The sequence below is a fragment of the Podarcis bocagei genome (assembly GCF_964188305.1).
Source record: "Podarcis bocagei genome assembly, chromosome: 2".
In the NCBI taxonomy this organism is placed as follows: Eukaryota; Metazoa; Chordata; class Lepidosauria; order Squamata; family Lacertidae; genus Podarcis; species Podarcis bocagei.
The window spans coordinates 63,719,922-63,737,361 of record NC_138126.1 but is presented as its reverse complement, the minus strand read 5'-3'; the positions used below and the strand labels follow the sequence as shown (position 1 = coordinate 63,737,361).

The 17,440-nt window shown below is 42.8% G+C and overlaps 3 protein-coding genes across 11 annotated transcripts in view; 1 reads left to right on the top strand and 2 right to left on the bottom strand.

Annotated features, from left to right (window-relative positions):
• Positions 1-17,440, bottom strand: part of KIAA1191 — a 282,731-nt gene that overhangs the window by 244,831 nt on the left and 20,460 nt on the right. The gene's annotated exons all lie outside the window — the stretch shown is intronic.
• On the top strand, positions 1,444-16,570 carry LOC308582126 (uncharacterized protein). Of its 7 annotated transcripts, XR_014005499.1 has the most exons (6): positions 1,583-1,775; positions 3,146-3,226; positions 4,546-4,611; positions 7,506-7,568; positions 7,803-7,889; positions 14,052-16,570. XR_014005499.1 is itself a non-coding variant. In XM_081185003.1 (5 exons), the coding sequence occupies exons 1-5, from the start codon at positions 1,694-1,696 to the stop codon at positions 7,829-7,831; spliced, it is 321 nt and encodes a 106-aa protein (XP_081041129.1). In that variant the 5' UTR covers positions 1,583-1,693; the 3' UTR covers positions 7,832-8,190. The 7 variants fall into 7 exon arrangements, 2 of the variants coding, with proteins under 2 accessions (XP_081041129.1, XP_081041130.1); XR_014005501.1 differs by lacking the exons at positions 1,583-1,775; positions 14,052-16,570 and adding an exon at positions 1,444-1,473 and having other exon boundaries at positions 7,803-8,190; XR_014005503.1 differs by lacking the exon at positions 14,052-16,570 and having other exon boundaries at positions 1,583-2,138; positions 7,803-8,190.
• The window catches only part of SNCB (synuclein beta), a 39,719-nt gene continuing 38,282 nt past the window's right edge, over positions 16,004-17,440 (bottom strand). For all 3 annotated transcript variants that reach the window (XM_081184992.1, XM_081184993.1, XM_081184994.1), the window contains exon 6: positions 16,004-16,792. In XM_081184992.1, the coding sequence (XP_081041118.1) occupies positions 16,760-16,792 (33 nt within the window). In that variant the 3' untranslated portion in view covers positions 16,004-16,759. The remainder of the gene's footprint in view (positions 16,793-17,440) is intronic.

The following is a 17,440-nucleotide window of genomic DNA, read 5'->3' as shown; positions in this document are numbered from 1 at the left end:
TCTTCTCCAATGGCCACGCTTTCCTCTCCCCGCCTTCTTTCCCCACTGGGCAAAATTCCTATCCAACGGGAAACCAATATGTTAGAATCCCGCCCTTTTAAATCCTCTTTCTAATGGCTAGGGTAGGCCGTGGTCGCCTGTCCTTTCCCCCCAGTTTAGGGCGCTGGTCCCTCGCGCCGGTTGGTGGATACCACGTCGGCTCCTGACTCCCCCTGCTCGGAATGCGGTGGTTGTTAAGGAGTGTTAAGGTTTTGCCTTGGGAAAAACCTTGGGAAAAGGTTTTGCCTTGGTGCTAAAGAAGGACAGAACTTTTTTTATGTACGCTACAACAGCAGCAAGAATACTCATTGCAAAGTATTGGAAGACACAAGATTTACCCACTCTGGAAGAATGGCAGATGAAGGTGATCGACTACATGGAATTGGCAGAAATGACTGGCAGAATCTGAGACCAGGTAGAAGAGTTGGTGAAAGAAGACTGGAAGAAATTTAAATACTATTTACAGAAATATTGTAAAATTAATGAATGTTAGAAGGATGTTGGATAGAAACTAAGGGGTTTCCAGCTGTAATGCTTTAGGAGATACGAAAAAAAGGTTTACAAATGGGTAAAAGCTTAATGGTAAGGATTTGCTGAACTAACAAATTGAAGTGGAATACAAAGAAGGGAGGTATGAGGAGGTCTGGGGAAATAAGCGTAAGGAAGATATGTTATGGAAAATTATCTGTTTTTTAACTGTTTTTATGTTGTATTTCGTATTTTGTTTCTTTTTATTTTTTATTTTCATTGTTATATTTTAAAAACTTTAATAAATATCTTTTGGGGGGGGAAAAAGGGAAGCGGCCTCCGTGGGGTAGACCACTTGCAGTACCAGCCCCAAGAGGCTTCTGACAAGGCTCCAGGGGCACCAGGCCGTGTTTCCATGGCGACCGCGAGAAGCCGCCGCCGCCGCCGCCTGCGGGAAAGCACTCGTGTTGCGCAGGTGGAAGGAAGAACGCCGCTAGGGCGCGCGGGGCAGAGAGCCCAGCTTGGGCATGGTCGAGATATTCCGCTGGTGAAGCGGCTCCACAGCTCCAAAGACTAGAATTGGCGGGAGCAGCGGATTCACGGGATCCTCACGGCCATCCGGAGCTGTCAGTGTTTGTAAAAAGCAAAAAAAAGAAGGAAAGGGTTCTGACCTCCCTTTGTCTCCTCAGCCTGGTCCTCGGACCTTTGTCGGCACAAAAGAGTCCACGAGAAAAGTCCTTGCAGAGTTTTATTCTTAAAAGTCCTTGTGCAAAACACGACTGAATAACTATACACACCAGCACCAACCAACCCAAACACCAGCCACAGCCCAAACTAACATTTCTCACTTATATATACAACTTGGTTCAGACCGCTGAGTCATGCTGACCCAGCTTTATTCGCATTAAAGAAACAGCGGCCATTTTAGCCGTGACAGGAGCTGCGGACTCCGGCCACGTCCTGGAGGTGGTCTTCCCTTTCCGCAGGGATTGGGGCAACTGGGAAGTGATCCAGGCCTGCCGGGCCCAGCACAGCCAGAACCGCTTGCCCTGCAAGGGGAGGGGGAGCCTTTCCTCTGTTGGCAAGGGTTTCAGAAGCAAACCTTCCCAAACGAAGCTAGCGGCATATGAAAAGATCCTTGTGAAATCCCAAACGCGATTATTAGGAGTGAACCTCACTGACCACCATGCAACTTAATTCGGAATGCAGATGCATCAGATTGCAGAGTAACTGTGGCGTGAGTTCTAGCCCCACACTTCAGCAGATAAGTGAAGTGGCTCCCTTCAGTTATCCTGTACAGTATCTGATAAAGGAGGACTTTAGACCACAAAAGTATATGCTGCAACAAATGTGTTTGTCTTTAAGGAGTCACAAGACTATGTGTGTGTGTGTGTGTGTGTGTGTTTGCTGTAACTGACTTGCGTTTGTTACAAGCAAAGGAAAAGGTCTGGCAGACATGTTACCATCAGGCAAAACAGCCAACCAGCCACGAAAGGGTGGAACTGCAAAAACATGAGAGGATTGATCAAGCACCTGGCAGGCTACAGGACTGGTGAACTGCATTTGTCTTTGCTTTTGCCGCTTATGGCAACAGCTCGACAAGATTCCTATCCTGCAATGAATGTGAATAAGTATGGTTCCAAGAGTAGAACTCCTTTGAACTGTGGTGCACATCCTGCTTCTTTTCTCTTACTTGGTTAATACTACCATCTAGCTCACTATAGAGGCACTACTGTCAGTTGGGCTGTGCTTCCTAGTCTGTGGTCCTTAGCACTGTCTTAGTTTTTTACACCCATCAATCCTAGAAATTGCTCTTTTATAATCCAATCACAAAGTGATGGGTTGTTTTAGAAAGAAGGACTTGACATAAGCTGACATCTGCTTTGAAACTAGCATTATAAAAACACTTCTGATTTTGGGAAGCCATGGGAACGGACCCCAGAGGTGGGGAGACAGAAATTTTGGATAAAATTGTAATATATGTAATAATGTCTGTCTTACCAGTCCTACACACCAAATGATTACAAATATACCCAGTGTTAGAGATTAGCTTTTAAACCACTACACCATAATATACATGAACTTACCTTTGTTGCATGCTGACAAATAGCAGGTGCGTGTATGAAAATAGTAGGGAGGAATGTGTCCTTTGACACCTTTTTAAAAAGTCCAATCTCCCTGTCTCCCACCCCCCTTTTCATTAGATTATTCATCAATTAATCAGATCCCCCCCATTAATCCTCAGTGTCCTACAAAGAGGGGAGCAGGATCAAATAAGGTCATCATTCCAAGGTGACTTTAGAAAAATTAACTGCTGCTAATTATTTTATTTTGTATTGCGATGACATGTGGCTGGAACAAAGTATCTCCAACTAACTCAGAAGTTGTAATGGCCTGAGCTGCCTTATATTAATCTGATGACATCCTTCCAAACTAATTATGCCAAAACTACAGTCTCTTTTTTATAGATAGGAATTCAGTGCCCACCATGAGCAGAAAATTGTACATTTTTATATGTACTGCTCAGAGCCCTTGGAACTGGAGTAGGTGGGGAGGACAGTCAATACAAATACATTGATACATTTCTGTTGTACATTCACTGACTACGTGCCTGTTTGTTTCTCTTATCTTTCTCCAGGGATTCATTACAGCAGTGCCGTTACTGTTGATGAAGTAAAGGCCTTGGCTGCTTTGATGACATACAAATGTGCTGTAGTGGGTAAGTTTGCACCAAATGTGAAAAATACTAGGATGGGCACAACAGGCTAGGAGGTGGCACTACTCTAATACCGTATGGATGAGATACGCAGAAGAGTTAATGCATATCTCAGAAAAACCAGTATGGTGTAGTGGTTAAGAGCAGTAGTCTCATAATCTGGTGAACCGGGTTCGCTTCCCCGCTCCTCCACATGCAGCTGCTGGGTGACTTTGGGCCAGACACACTTCTCTGAAGTCTCTCAGCCTCACTCACCTCACAGAGTGTTTGTTGTGGGGGAGGAAGGGAAAGGAGATTGTTAGCCGCTTTGAGACTCCTTCGGGTAGTGATAAAGCGGGATATCAAATCCAAAAACAGTATGCAGTGCTTCTCAGACACTTTGAATTGGGACCCCTCTACAACATATATATATTATATTTCATATTTAATGGCAGTATAAATACGCAATGTGTATTTGAATAGAATTTACATATATTTTGGGAAGAAGAGAAGAAGCCTATCTCCAAAAGGGTTCATATAACTGTAATAGTGTGCTGTCAGCCCAGTGAAAGAAAGTTATTTCTTGTATGACACACCGTGGAATATGCTGGGACCAACAGTTTTAGAAGCATTGTATTATGTACTTAAAGTACACAATAGAAGTGTCTTTGTTGGCATTTCTTGAATTGATGGAGTGGAGATAATGAAAACAGGACAGAATGAAATGGGCAGAAGATTGGAATGTTGGAGGAAATTACCTCTGGCTTCTATCTTTTGCTTTTCCCTGTTACACATTTTATTAAGTTTGTAGCCCACATGAGCATAAGAAGCTGCCTTATTCCAAGTCAGACTATTTTCCCAGTTCGCTGAATACTATCTGCTCTTAACTGGCAGAGCTCCCTAGGTGTCAGACAGAGGTCTTTCCCATCTGTACCCAAGGAAAATAAAGTCCCAGGAACAAATATTCATGTCAACTTTGTCCCCATATCTATCTGAGCAATACCATCCTGGAGCCAACAATATCAGCCATACAATCAATGACTTATTCACATGCATGTGTTCTAACATAATATACACTGGCATCTGCCAACAATGCCTTTTTGCCATCTACATAAGTCGAACAGGTCTGTCTCAAGGCAAGAGGATAAAGGGACACAAATTGAATGTTAAGAATGGTAACTGGTATCCAATGTGAAGTCAGCAAAATCCTGGGAATCATTATAAAAGTTATTCAGGGCGTGTGCCTGGTTCGGTAACTTCATTAGACCTCTGACAAAGTGAGTTGTGGCCCATGAAAGCTTTTGTAACCAATTACTATATTTGTACTGTGTTTTTCTTCCAAGGAACTCAGGGCGGGATTCACTATTCCCCCACCCACCCACGTTTTACACTCGCAACAACTCAATGTGGTAGGTTAGGCTGAAATACAGCAGGTAGCCAAGAGTCAGACTGTGTGCTTTATAGCTGGCTGAAGAGGGGATTTGAACCTAGATCAATACGTGATTGCTATTCTGTGTCTTGGGTGCTATAGCATTCTTGTTTATGCTGCAACAGAATAACATAGCTACCCCTCTGGACTCCACAAAATCATTTGTTGTTGTTGTTTGTGGCATCATTAAGTGAATAATACCAACATTTTGTTTGGTGGGACTCTTGGATACCAGCTTTTCATCAGAATGTGTATCCTGCTAACACATTTGTTTGTGCAGGTTTAGGAGATGGCAGCCTGCCAGTTTCCCTTCAATCCTGGAGAAATACATTTGTCCCCTAAGCAATCCTTCCCTCAGGTTAAAAAACTTGGCTAGCTGTTCATGTACCAGGAACCATGTCTAAGTCACCTCTATTGAATTAAGTTTGCTGAGCAATCCCCCAAGGAATACTTTGCTTACTCTAATTAACTTGCCAAGAAAATTAAACTAAGAGGGGAAGCCCTCTGGTCCTCGGGGAATGTTGTCTTTGTGAATTGTTTTTCCTTCCCCAATAAATCAAGTTTAAATTTTCCTCGAAGAAATCAGCTGAGGCAGCTGAGGCAGGAGCTGAACTCTGAGCTCCAAGGGGAAGAACTCAGCTACTGTGTATGCATTCTGTATTCATCTTTCTCCTATTTATTCTTGGCAGTTAACCTGGAACGGGTTGTGCTGTCAATTTGGCTGTTGTCTTGACTGTAGCTCTCATCCTAAGGGAAGACTCTTACCAAAGTTGTCATGCTTGGTTCTCGGTGCTGCTGTGGATTTTTCCTTGGAAAAGTTCGTTCAAGCAACGGATACTTTGATGAAGGCAGGGGCAGACTTTGATAATCTTTTGCAAGATGGTGCCCTGTGCGAGGCCAAAATTTAGTTCCCCCAAATGAATCTTCTCAAACTTACACCCCCTTGGCTCAATGCCTGTGGGGGGCGGGGGGAACCATCCACACTGCCCTAAATCCAGTGCTGGTGAATAGAAAGTTAAAATGTTAGATGATACAAGTGGTTTAGATATGGGCCCTTCTGTAAACATTAATAGCAGAAAGGAAACACTGTCTACTTATGGGACAAAGGACAAGCCTTTCTCAGCAATTCAAAACTTATCATTTTAAGACATTGGTTCAGTGGAAGGTTAATCACTTTTTTCCTACTGTTAGGCATCCCTAAAACTCCTACCTTGGATGTCAGGCTAGACAAACTGAAGTGTGTTTCTCATTCCACAACCATGGCACTATAGTTGAATTTTGAAAAGCTTAGAAGCTTGAAAGCAGCATCCTCAAAGTGCCTTGCAATATCCTCATCTTGGCTACTATTGAGAAACAACTTGCAATGGAGAATGCTCCTCGTTTGACCAGACTGATGTGCTTATATGTATTTATTAAGCATGCAGCAAGTGTATGTCAATATTCTGACTAGGTAGTAGCTGACTGAGCAAATCCACTCTTTTTATATTGGGTGAGCTTCCTAACAGAAGCAGCTCACTGGGTGGGGCAGATCAGCTGTACTAGCTTCCTGTCAGATAGGTCCTTGCTGCTCACCTGGAAGGAGGCGGTGAGGTAGTAGAGAGGTTGGCATGATGCAAATGCGCCAGCAGAAGCACTGAATTGGCTCTGCTAGTATGTTTGCACAATGCAGCTCTGCAATTTCTCCCCTTTCCCTCCTGTGACCAACAGTGATCTGCTGGGAAGCTAGTTTACCAAGCAAGCCACTTCTGTTCCCTAATGCACAAAGCTGGCAAAAGGAGAAAAATTGTAGTGTGTTCAGGTTTGCAAGCAACCAGTTTTCCCTGTATGAAAATATCCCTAGCAACGAATCACAAGTGATTTATTCTGGAGGCTCTTGAAGCAATCTAATCAAGAGCTGCAAGAACTAGAACTGGAAATGCATGGATCTTTCTGTTAGAGATGCAATAAGTAACACGATGGGACTCTTCAGTTCTGGGACAGAGTCAAGCAGGAACATGTAGAACAGCTTTTATTTTTTACTTACTTTTTTCCTCATCTCAGCATTGTCTGCAACATTATGACAATAACAGTGAGTAAAAGATTAGGCTCTGCCCGATCCGTGTGCGGAGAGAAATTACAGAGTCTGAAAATCCGGTTATGGGTTGCTAAACACTTTGAGTTCTTATCTGTGCTGCAGAACATATGTGACAGCAGATTACAGCTAATGAAAATGTGGCCCCATAATCATAGGAGATACAGTAGTACCTCGGGTTAAGAACTTAATTCGTTCCGGAGGTCCGTTCTTAACCTGAAACTGTTCTTAACCTGAGGTACCACTTTAGCTAATGGGGCCTCCTGGTACCGCAGCACCACCGCCACGCAATTTCTGTTCTCATCCTGAAGCAAAGTTCTTAACCCGAGGTACTATTTCTGGGTTAATGGAGTCTGTAACCTGAAGCGTCTATAACCTGAAGTACCACTGTATGTGGGCCCTGCAAGGTCTCCCCTGTTTGATACAATCTTGGAATTTTGATGGGGATGTGTGTGTTGGGCATACTATTCTCCATGACATTCCTCCTCCATTTAAAATATGTAGTTCAGTGCAGTCTTCTGTATATAAATTTCACCTAGTCCTTAGAGCAGTGGTTCTCAAACTCCCCCGCCCAAACCATTTCCAAATTGCTGGGCATCTTGGCTTAATGATTTTTCTACCTCTTTTAGCATTTTTAATTTGCCGTGCTAGACACTGTATGGTTTTCAATTTTATTTTTACTGCTGATTTTATTACTTAGATATTGTATTGCAATTACAATAAAATAAAATAAAATACAATTCAAGAAATAAAAGCAATACAAATACAACTAAAAACCATACAGTGTTTTTTTCTTCTTATAGGGTGCCTCAGAGAAAGGAATTGTACACTCAGGATTAGCTTTCACCATGGAATGTTCAGCCAAGGTAGGTGTCTATTCACTCAATATTTTTCTCTTTTCACTATTTTCACAGGACAAGCCATCACTATCCTACAGATACCTCTCTAATATCCTCCTCTATGCTTCTATAACATTAATTATAATATCATCAGAATAGTGCTCATTGGCATTAATTCCTTGTAACCCACCATTTTCTAAGTTTTGGCTTAGGATAAGGGTACCGGGACATGCTAATTTCTATTTATGTTTTATCTTCTAGAAAATCATGGGTGCAGCCACAAGGTATAACCTACACTTGGACTGTTGCCTGTTACTGCACCGTTGAAAAAGTATTTTAAGGTTTACAGTGAGTCAAGTTTCACTTCTTGAGACTACCATTCTATTGACCCTCTGTCTGTTGCCTGAAGAGGAAAAAGTGTGTGTTACCTTTGAGAAGTTAGAACATCACAGTGAGTGAGGAGACCTGAGGTGTCGCTGTGAATTTCTGGAAGCTTTCCCTTCTGTTTACATCTTACTCCTCCCTTTCCTGTTCCCAATTTCCTTGATATTTATTTGGAGAGCTGTTCTTTTTTAGACCTGTAGATGGTGCCAGCCGTTTGGAGAAGCTGTTGATTTACTGAATTATACACTGTAGCTGTTCAAATTAACCATCTGTTAGAGTTTAATGTCTTATTCTTTTATTTCATGTGGCTTGCCTTTACCACATGCTTGGAATGCCCTGATCTCCTTGTTTCAGGGTTATGTCCATATTGTAGCTAGCTCAATATTTGGTCCTAAACATTTAATTGCTTCTTGGACTGTGGTAATGGTGCTTTTCCGTCTGTTCAGTGGCCTCTCCTGCAGATGAGAACCATCTTTGCAAGTGAATCTACTTTATTTCTTCCTGCCATAAAGGAGAGATCCTGAGTTTGTGCACATATTTTATTGCAGGCTTGTCCTAGCAAGCATTCTCTGCACTATACTCCCCATATACATACTTTATTTAAATGCCACAATAGAAAATCCACACTAATGTTTTCTGTTCTCTCTTGGTTTGCACCCTAGTTGTGGTGTACCCTTCATTTTCATTCCTAGTACCTGAATCTCTTTTTTCCACAGCTATACTAAAGGCTTGCTGTTGCCTGAGTCACAGCATTTTCTCAGAATATGTTAGTAAATCTCCACATACTCTTGCTTGATACAAGATACTGAGCCTACCTTCCTGTTGTCAGAATCTCAATTAGAACAATCAAGTTACTGTTCCTCACCCACTTCCAGCAGAGCTCCAGAATCAGTCACACCTTTGGTTTCAGCCTGTGTCCATCCTGATAGCTGGCCAGAGGACATCTTACTGCATTTTTTGTCTTAACGGCATTTGAAGGGTTGGAGAGCTCTTAGTACAGGTTGTATGTGTTGGTGCCCAAAGCTCTGGATAAGAAAAGAAGATCTTAGTCTTGGCTATATGAGCATCAGTACACTTGTGTGGCTGTAGGGTCTTTAACGGCATATTCTTTACTGGTGAGGCTGCTTGCTCAAAAGGATTGAATTTGTTGCCAGTATGCTTGCAAGGCTGAGTGAATAGGTGCCAATGAAGTGTTTGTCCAGAAACAACATCACACATGTGTAGTCTAGTCAGCCTGCTGAAGTTACTATTGTTTGTACAATGATATCCAGTCAGTTTGCCTGTTGGCTGAAGGCTGCTTCTCATATTGCAGTAGGCTTAGGACACAGCAAAAGCCAGAGGCAGCTATGGCACCCTGTAACTGTGATTCAGGGAAGATGAATGACAAGAAAGAGGAACCTGCTGCTCCTAGACAATGGGGATTGGATATTTGGGAAAGATTCACATTGTAACTGTGATATATTGTCTTTTGGTTTACCAGTGATGTGAAGATTATTGGCCCTATGGAACAGTTCAGCCTTTTTAAAAAACCTGCTTTGAAAGAATGGTGTCCTAGTATTGCTGTTCTAACAAATTTATTGGCTGGAATTTTAACTCACTACTTGCTAATTACTTATGGTGTTTCTGTTCGTCCAGGTTGTTGGTTCAAGTTTAACTTTGTTTTATACTGGATGGGCACGTCTCATCATCACAGTTGTAAATGGTGACTGATAGGAATGCCACATATGCCATAGTTAATGTCAAATTTGGGGCGTATCGCTTTGAGCTTTACTGTACTGGACAGCTCCTCCTCTCTCCCAGCTGGCACATAGTTTTTCTGTACATTGTCACCTGCAGTTATCCAGCTTCAGCCTTACACACTGGATTGAAGAGCTGTTGTTTGTGGCAGATTAGCAATATCATATGCTCACTAGAGAGTGGGGGAGGTTATTTTTGAACCATGGAGCTAGTCTTGTGAATGTTTTAGCATCTATGTTATGATTGCAGATTACCACGATTTGGACAGGCTTGATTCCCCCCCCCATATGGACTTAGGTTGGACTGGGCTGTGATTGGATGTATTGAATAATTCTGAAAACACTGGGATGCCCATAAAAATTCCATTGTGAGATAACTACAAGAATTCACTTCACTGTGGAGGAAAATGTTTGCATATGAATCCTTACTTCTGTACATCTATCCCCAGGTCTTTACTGAATCCTTTCCAATATATCTGCAATCTCTTTGGAACGTGAACATAAGATTGAGTGGCTAGTGGAGACCTTAGTATCAGTTTACTTCATGATTTTACTGAAATGAAGCATTGCTAATCTGAATTTCAGCAGATTTGTCTGGCTGATCACAAGCCTTGTCACGTTTTAGCAGCTTGGGGCCTATTTAATTGGTAGCAGGTGTGCCAGGTTCTGCTGCTTGCTGAAAAGGTTTGCGCTTGTCTGCTGCGTTTCTTATGGTAAAGCTGGAGGAAGGATCCTTTCCAGCAGATTCAGTGAATACATCACTGGAAAACAACCAGTGCTTCTGGTGACGTGCACCCTCCATACAACTTGGAGTGTTGGGAAGAAGTGTTGTTTGCTGTCGCCCTGAGCTTAACTGCTCAGTCATGCTGCAGAAATCGCCCCAGAAAGACATTGCAGTCAGCATGGCAAATGGCTTAGTGCAGGAGGAGGCACTGTTGACTGCCTCACTGCTGCTGGTTTGTGTGCTGGGAATGTACCACACTGGCTGATAAGAAGTTTTTGGCTAATGTGCCAGAACTGGAATCTGAATCCAGAGATGTTCCCTGCATGATTTGGACTAAGAACAGCTTTCATGGACTGGAGTCTCTTCATCTTGCTTAGGAACAATACTTTCTAGGATTATTCTCAGCTACCAGGCAACTGTATTAATCGTTTTGGATATTGATATGCATAGTGATGTGATATATATTTATTTATACAGCAGCATCACTGGTAGGATGCTTTAAGAGTAATGATCACAAGAGACCTGGAAATAATATTCCAAGAAATGAATGTATAGAATTTCCATTGTTTGAAGTCTTCAAATGAAATATGAATCAATCTATTAATCTTAGGGATGTTTGCAAACCATCACTTTATTCACCTAGTCCCTGTAAAAACATTGGTTAGCTCTTTATGTATGTTTGCATTCTCTCTAATATAGTTCCTTGTTCAAACACCTTCACATTAGCCTTAGAAATCCAGAATTGCTTTTTGAGATGGACTCTGCATATAACCATAGTGAGGCTATACAGTGTGCCTTTTTCCAGCCAAAAAGCGTAGTAGGAAAGCAGACTTGGTAGACTCAACCCTCTTCCCACAATAAACTAATACCGGCTTCATTAGTTCAGACTTTCCTCCTTTGCTTGTGACCTTGCTTTCCAATCTGGGCAGCTTGGCTCTGGTTGCTCTCCAACAGGGATTGCTTTTCTACTAATAGAAGCAAAGTATCAGGCCACTTTCAGTCTGATAGATCAGGCTGTCGTTGCAGATGTCAAATTAGTTAATGCCACTTGAACCTAAACTTTCTTTGGGCTCAGTTACAGATAGGTAGCCGTGTTGGTCTGCCATAGTCAAAATAAAAAAATTCCTTCCTGTAGCACCTTAAAGACCAACTAAGTTAGTTCTTGGTATAAGCTTTCGTGTGCATGCACACTTCTTCAGATACACTGAAACAGAAGTTGCCAGATCCTTCTATATAGTGAGAAGGTGGGGAGGGGTATTACTCAGAAGGGTGGTGGGAATGGGAGATTGGCAGATAGCTGAGATGAGCCTGTTGACGACTCTTAACAGCTGTAATAGGTCTTACAGGAAAAGGCAAGGGGTGAGAAGGTGAGAAATGGCTTAGTCATGTATAATGAGATAAGAATCCAATGTCTTTGTTCAAACCAGGTCTCTCCATGGTTTTAAGTTTGGTAATGAGTTGCAATTCAGCAGTTTCTCTTTCCAGTCTATTTCTGAAATTCCTTTGTAGTAAAACAGCTCTCTATATTGGACCTTCAGCTCTCTATATTGGACAAACAGGCCAAACCTTACGCCAAAGAATAAACGGACATAAATCTGACATCAAGAATCACAAAACAGAGAAACCAGTAGGAGAACACTTCAATCTCCCAGGACATTATATACAAGATCTCAAAGTAGCTGTTTTACTACAAAGGAATTTCAGAAATAGACTGGAAAGAGAAGCTGCTGAATTGCAACTCATTACCAAACTTAAAACAATGGAGAGACCTGGTCTGAACAGAGACATTGGATTCTTATCTCATTATACATGACTAAGCCATTTCTCACCTTCTCACCCCTTGCCTTTTCCTGTAAGACCTATTACAGTCGTTAAGAGTCGTCAACAGGCTCATCTCAGCTATCTGCCAATCTCCCATTCCCACCACCCTTCTGAGTAATACCCCTCCCCACCTTCTCACTATATAGAAGGATCTGGCAACTTCTGTTTCAGTGTATCTGAAGAAGTGTGCACGCACACGAAAGCTTATACCAAGAACTAACTTAGTTGGTCTTTAAGGTGCTACAGGAAGGAATTTTTTATTTTTCTTTGGGCTGAAGAAGAAAGCAAACCCTTTCTTCCCTCCAAGTAGACTTCTTTCTAGCAGTGTCCCATCCCAGTTGCCTGTAGAATGGAAAAGGGGAAGCCACTAGTGTCAGAATAGGCAAGATATGAGGTAGCTTCTCGGCTGTGCATTATGTTTGTCTGAATTTCTGCACTTCTGTGTGCTGGCCGTTCAGTGCACAGGGAGCCAGACTTATATGTAAGTTTGTGCATTCTGTAAAAGTTCTTAATAACTGTGGATTTTCACTGTGCTTGAAGTCATCCATTGGCATGCTAGCAGTGTGCAGTATTAACATGTATTTGTATCTTAGAGCAATTTACAAATATACTCTATCAAGGCCACGAACTTACTGCCTGTTAGTTAAGAACTCTGCTAATGCTCTTCCTCTTTTCGTGGTACAATGAAATTGTACAGGTACTCTTCTCTGCTGCTTTTTATCCAAGGGTGTTTTTTCTGAACACCTATAGGGCTCAGAAAAAAACCCCAGATCGCATAAATGGACCTCTGTGGCAATGTATCTGGCAGTGACCGTAACATTTTGTTAACATGCTCATTTTCGGCACTACTTGCAGTGTGCATTTTTTGCTGAATAGCTGCAAGCTTGTCTAGACACTGTGCTTGTTACAAGGATTGGCATTCCCACAGCAACTTTCCCACTCTTATCGTTTAAATTAGAACAACTCACAGCAGGAGTCACCACCCTTCACATTGTGAGTTTTCCTACCCTGTGATCTACATCAATGGCCTTCGCTGTGGGCACCAATTTTTTACAATTCTCAGAATGTAGTATTTTTGCTTCATTCCTCTTCCCATACTACATATTATGACCATTGTTAGCAAATCACTAATAAATGGAAAAATATAGATATTATCTGCACAGATACTGAATGAATAAGGAAATTATATTTCTGGTCTCTTAGGAGTATTTTATTCAGTGTTTTATCTGATGGTCTTAGAGAAAGACCTTAGGTTAGGGGTTGAGTTATGCAGATAAACTGACTTCATTTGAAAAAATGCATAAACTGCAGTAGTTCTAAGTGTGAAATTACGCATTTGGAAATAATGTTTACTGGGGACATCACCCAGCTAGCTTGATATTAAATTTCTTTTATGTATGCATGTGTCCCACCACTATGACCTTGGTGTATGTGTATCAGACAAATTTGTGGGTGCTTTACTGAAAACCACAGTTAATAGCTATGTACTGTTACACAGCACATTAAGCCAATAATCAACATAGCATGTACTAAGTAAAGCCAGGCCTCATTAACCAACTTGAGTGTTTGAAAGCTCTGAAAAAATGTGGACTGCTATATGTGCAGGCACTGGTAAAATCAAAATAAGAGGTTGGAACATGGGCCATGGTGGAAGAGACTTAGACATGTTTATCCAGAAGACCTTTGCTATTGATAAGGGGCATAGCGTTAGGTTGGTTCTAATATTTGTGTGTGTTATTTAAAAGGATTTTAATATATATGGCTAGAGATTTGTGCAATCTCTAATAGACCAAAACAATGCAAAAATTGTCTGCCTCCAGAAGCCTTTTCTAACATTTATTGTAGCAATAATACCAGTGTTGGCTGGGCAGCTTAGCAGAGATTAACCATCACAGAAGAGAGCCCATACTTGAAAAGGATGCATCCAACAAAACTGTGTTATATTAAACATCTTTCAATTTTCAGAAGCACAGAATTTATTCCCTCTGTTGCAGCCTGCCTGAACAACAGCTTTTGAGTGGGCATTTCACTTTCCCCAAATGTACAGAGAGGTACATTGAATACCTTACTCAGCAAGAGTTGTACGTCCTGTCTTCCCTCATCTGCTACATGGACAGCACTGCACTTGAACATGTAGTAATTAGTGCCTGAAACACTCTCAGCAGCTGCCTTAGTGTTAGGTTCACTAGATGTAAAGACTGAAAAGGTTCCTGTATCTTTTTAAGTACTGATGTGTAAGAGAGCAAATTTTGGCAGGTGCAGCTTAAGCTAAGAGCCTTGCAGGTGCAGCGCCTGAGGCAAATCACTGTGTAGGCTCCCCTTCTGCTTTCATTTCCCAGTATCTCTGACACTCCTGCTCTTCATGGTGCTGGTGCTGGTGCAGTGACCTCTCCAGATGTACATTTTGCTGCTGCTGTAGCGATGGCAGCGAGTTCGTCTTCTTCCACCTCCTACCTCCCAGTGTTGCTCTTGGGAGGTGACAGTCCTGGTCTAGGCAGTAGAACTGCTGGCACCAGGCCTGGGGAGGTTGTCCTGGCCTTGAGACAGCTCTCCCTGGTGCATCAGACTAAAGGTTTATCTATCCAGTATCCTGCAACCTTCAGTGACCAAGTAGACCCCTTGTGGGAACCTACAAGTAGTACACAAAGGCAATAACCCTCTCCCATAGCGGGCGGCACTATGGGTTAAACCACAGAGCCTAGGGCTTGCTGATCAGAAGGTTTGTGGTTCGAATCCCCGTGACGGGGTGAGCTCCCGTTGTTCAGTCCCTGCTCCTGCCAACCTAGCAGTTCGCTCCAGTGGGAAGGTAAATGGCATTTCTGTGTGCTGCTCTGGTTCGCCAGAAGTGGCTTAGTCATGCTGGCCACATGGCCCAGAAGCTGTACGCCAGCTCCCTCGACCAGTAAAGCGAGATGAACGCCACAACCCCAGTGTTGTCCGTGACTAGACCTAATGGTCAGGGGTCCCTTTACCTTTTTATAGTTATTTCCTAACAACTGCTAATTCAAAGGCGTACACTTTCTGCAACTGGAGGTCACCATGTCTTATAGCCATTGATAAGACTTGTCCTCCACAAATCCCCATTCAAAGCTATAAAGCTAGTAGCCATCTCATCCTGTAGTAGCATATTTCATAAATTAACTATGCACTGTGTGAAGAAGCACATCCTTTCCCCATCCTAAAACTTTGTTGGGTGATCCTGGGTTCTAATGTTAGGAGAGGGAGAAAGTTTGGTCCATTTTCTCCAAACTTTGCATAATTTGATAAATGTTGATCTCGCCTTACTTGCTTTTTTAAAAATAAAAAACCCTCCAAGCTCCAAATGTAGCCTTTCCTTATAGGAGTTCCAGCCCCAGTTATTTCTGTTATGCTTTTCTGCCTGTTTTCTCACTTCACAATATCTTTTTTGAAATGTGTTGGCCCAAACTGTACACAGTTTTCTAAGGGTGGCCACATCATGGATATCTATAAAAGCCTTTATAATACTATCAGTTTTATTTTTGATCTCTTTCCAAGGTTGTATTTGCTGAAATGCCCGTTTCATTTTAAATATTAAAAGCAACCTTGTTGTCCTTTGCATCTGGGTACCTATACTTGAGCCTCCACTGGTGTTGAATCGGTTTTTACTTTTTCCTTGCTAGAAGCGATGCCTCTCCCTACTCCTATGATATATTTATTTCACTGTTTCAGAGTGGCTGCAGGAGACCTGGTCTATAAAAGCCACCCCTGGTTGCAGCACACAGCAAGGCAACTGCTTTCCTCTTGACTTGTGAACAATGTGGAGGCAGACAAGAAGGTACAGACAAGAGTTGGCTTTATTCATGGACACAGGGGCAGCTGTGTCACTGGCAGTTGCCCCAGGATTGCACACACAGCGACAGTGGGAGGTATATATCCATGCCACAGTCACAACACAGAGCGCTGGGGGCAGGAGAGGGAGGGTATTCCTTTTGTTTGGGATACACAGACACAACTTCTGAACCATCAAAATCAGGGAGTCTCTGTTACAAGGCCAGGGGCGGGGGCTCAGGAAAGGGACAGATCACAAAGGCGTAAACAATCCATTCAGAGATATAAAAAAAAGTTCCACCAATGGTAATGAAGCGGAGTTGGCGTGATTCACGTGCAAGCAAATGTACAGCAGGCCCAATGCAGGGTCCTGGCCGAGGTGATGGAATGCTCTGCTTAAAAACGGAGAAGATACAACATGCTTCTTACTGACACAAGGAAGCCTGGCCTTACTGCACTGGGAGGGAGACAGGGCAGTAAGGCTGGGCTCGCAAATGTGCGCGCACACAAACCGCTGCAGCCAGGGTTTGCCTTCAGAATTCTTCTCTTAATGCTAAAGACCATGATACATAAAACACAGATCCCGATGAGGTCCCTTGGAGCAGAACTGGAGGAAGAACTCATGACAGGATGGGGTGTTGGGGCTCCTCTCCATCGCCATCTGCATCAAGGCCTTCCTTTGGAGAGGTGGAGGAGGGATGGGAGGGGGAGGGTCATTATTGTTATTGTGCTGCTGGTGGAAGTGTCGGGAACAGGGGTAGCCATTATGCTTCCGGCTCGTATTCCTGATATTCCTCCTGAAAAGAATAAATGTCATGAAGTGAAACGAGGATGTGAGTCAGAACAACCCAGCACTGGAGGTGACCCCACATGGATAAGCTTACCTGAGATACAGGCCCTGGGCTTACTCCTATATTGCCCTTGCTAAGCTCCTGTTAGGTTGGCTGTGCCAGTTGCATTAACTACCATACGTGATAGCTGTCCCCAAGCTGGGCCCTAACCAGCTCAAACATACAGCCTTTCCCCCATTCTGTTCAGTTACATTTATCTGCACAGATTAGACCAGTAAGCGCTCCTGTGAATGCAGCTACTCTTCTCTCTTGCATGACCATACAACCAGTTTGCTTCCTCAAATTTCCAATGAAGCCTCCCAGTACACAAGACCAGTAGTCCATCAAAGCTCAATATTGTCTACATTGACTTTCAGGTCTCTCCAGGGTTGCAGGCAGGAGTCTCTCCCCACCCTACCTAGAGATTCCAGGATTGAACCTGAGACTTTGCATGCAAAATGTTGTGTGTATACTATAGTATTTCCCCTTTCCTCACCACCTGCTTGCTTGTGACCTCTTAATGTAGATCACGCCCATCCTGCATCCTTAATGTAGATCACACCCATCAGTTGTTAGGACGTGTGCAGGTCTGTTTCACAGGGGGCTGGTGGGAGG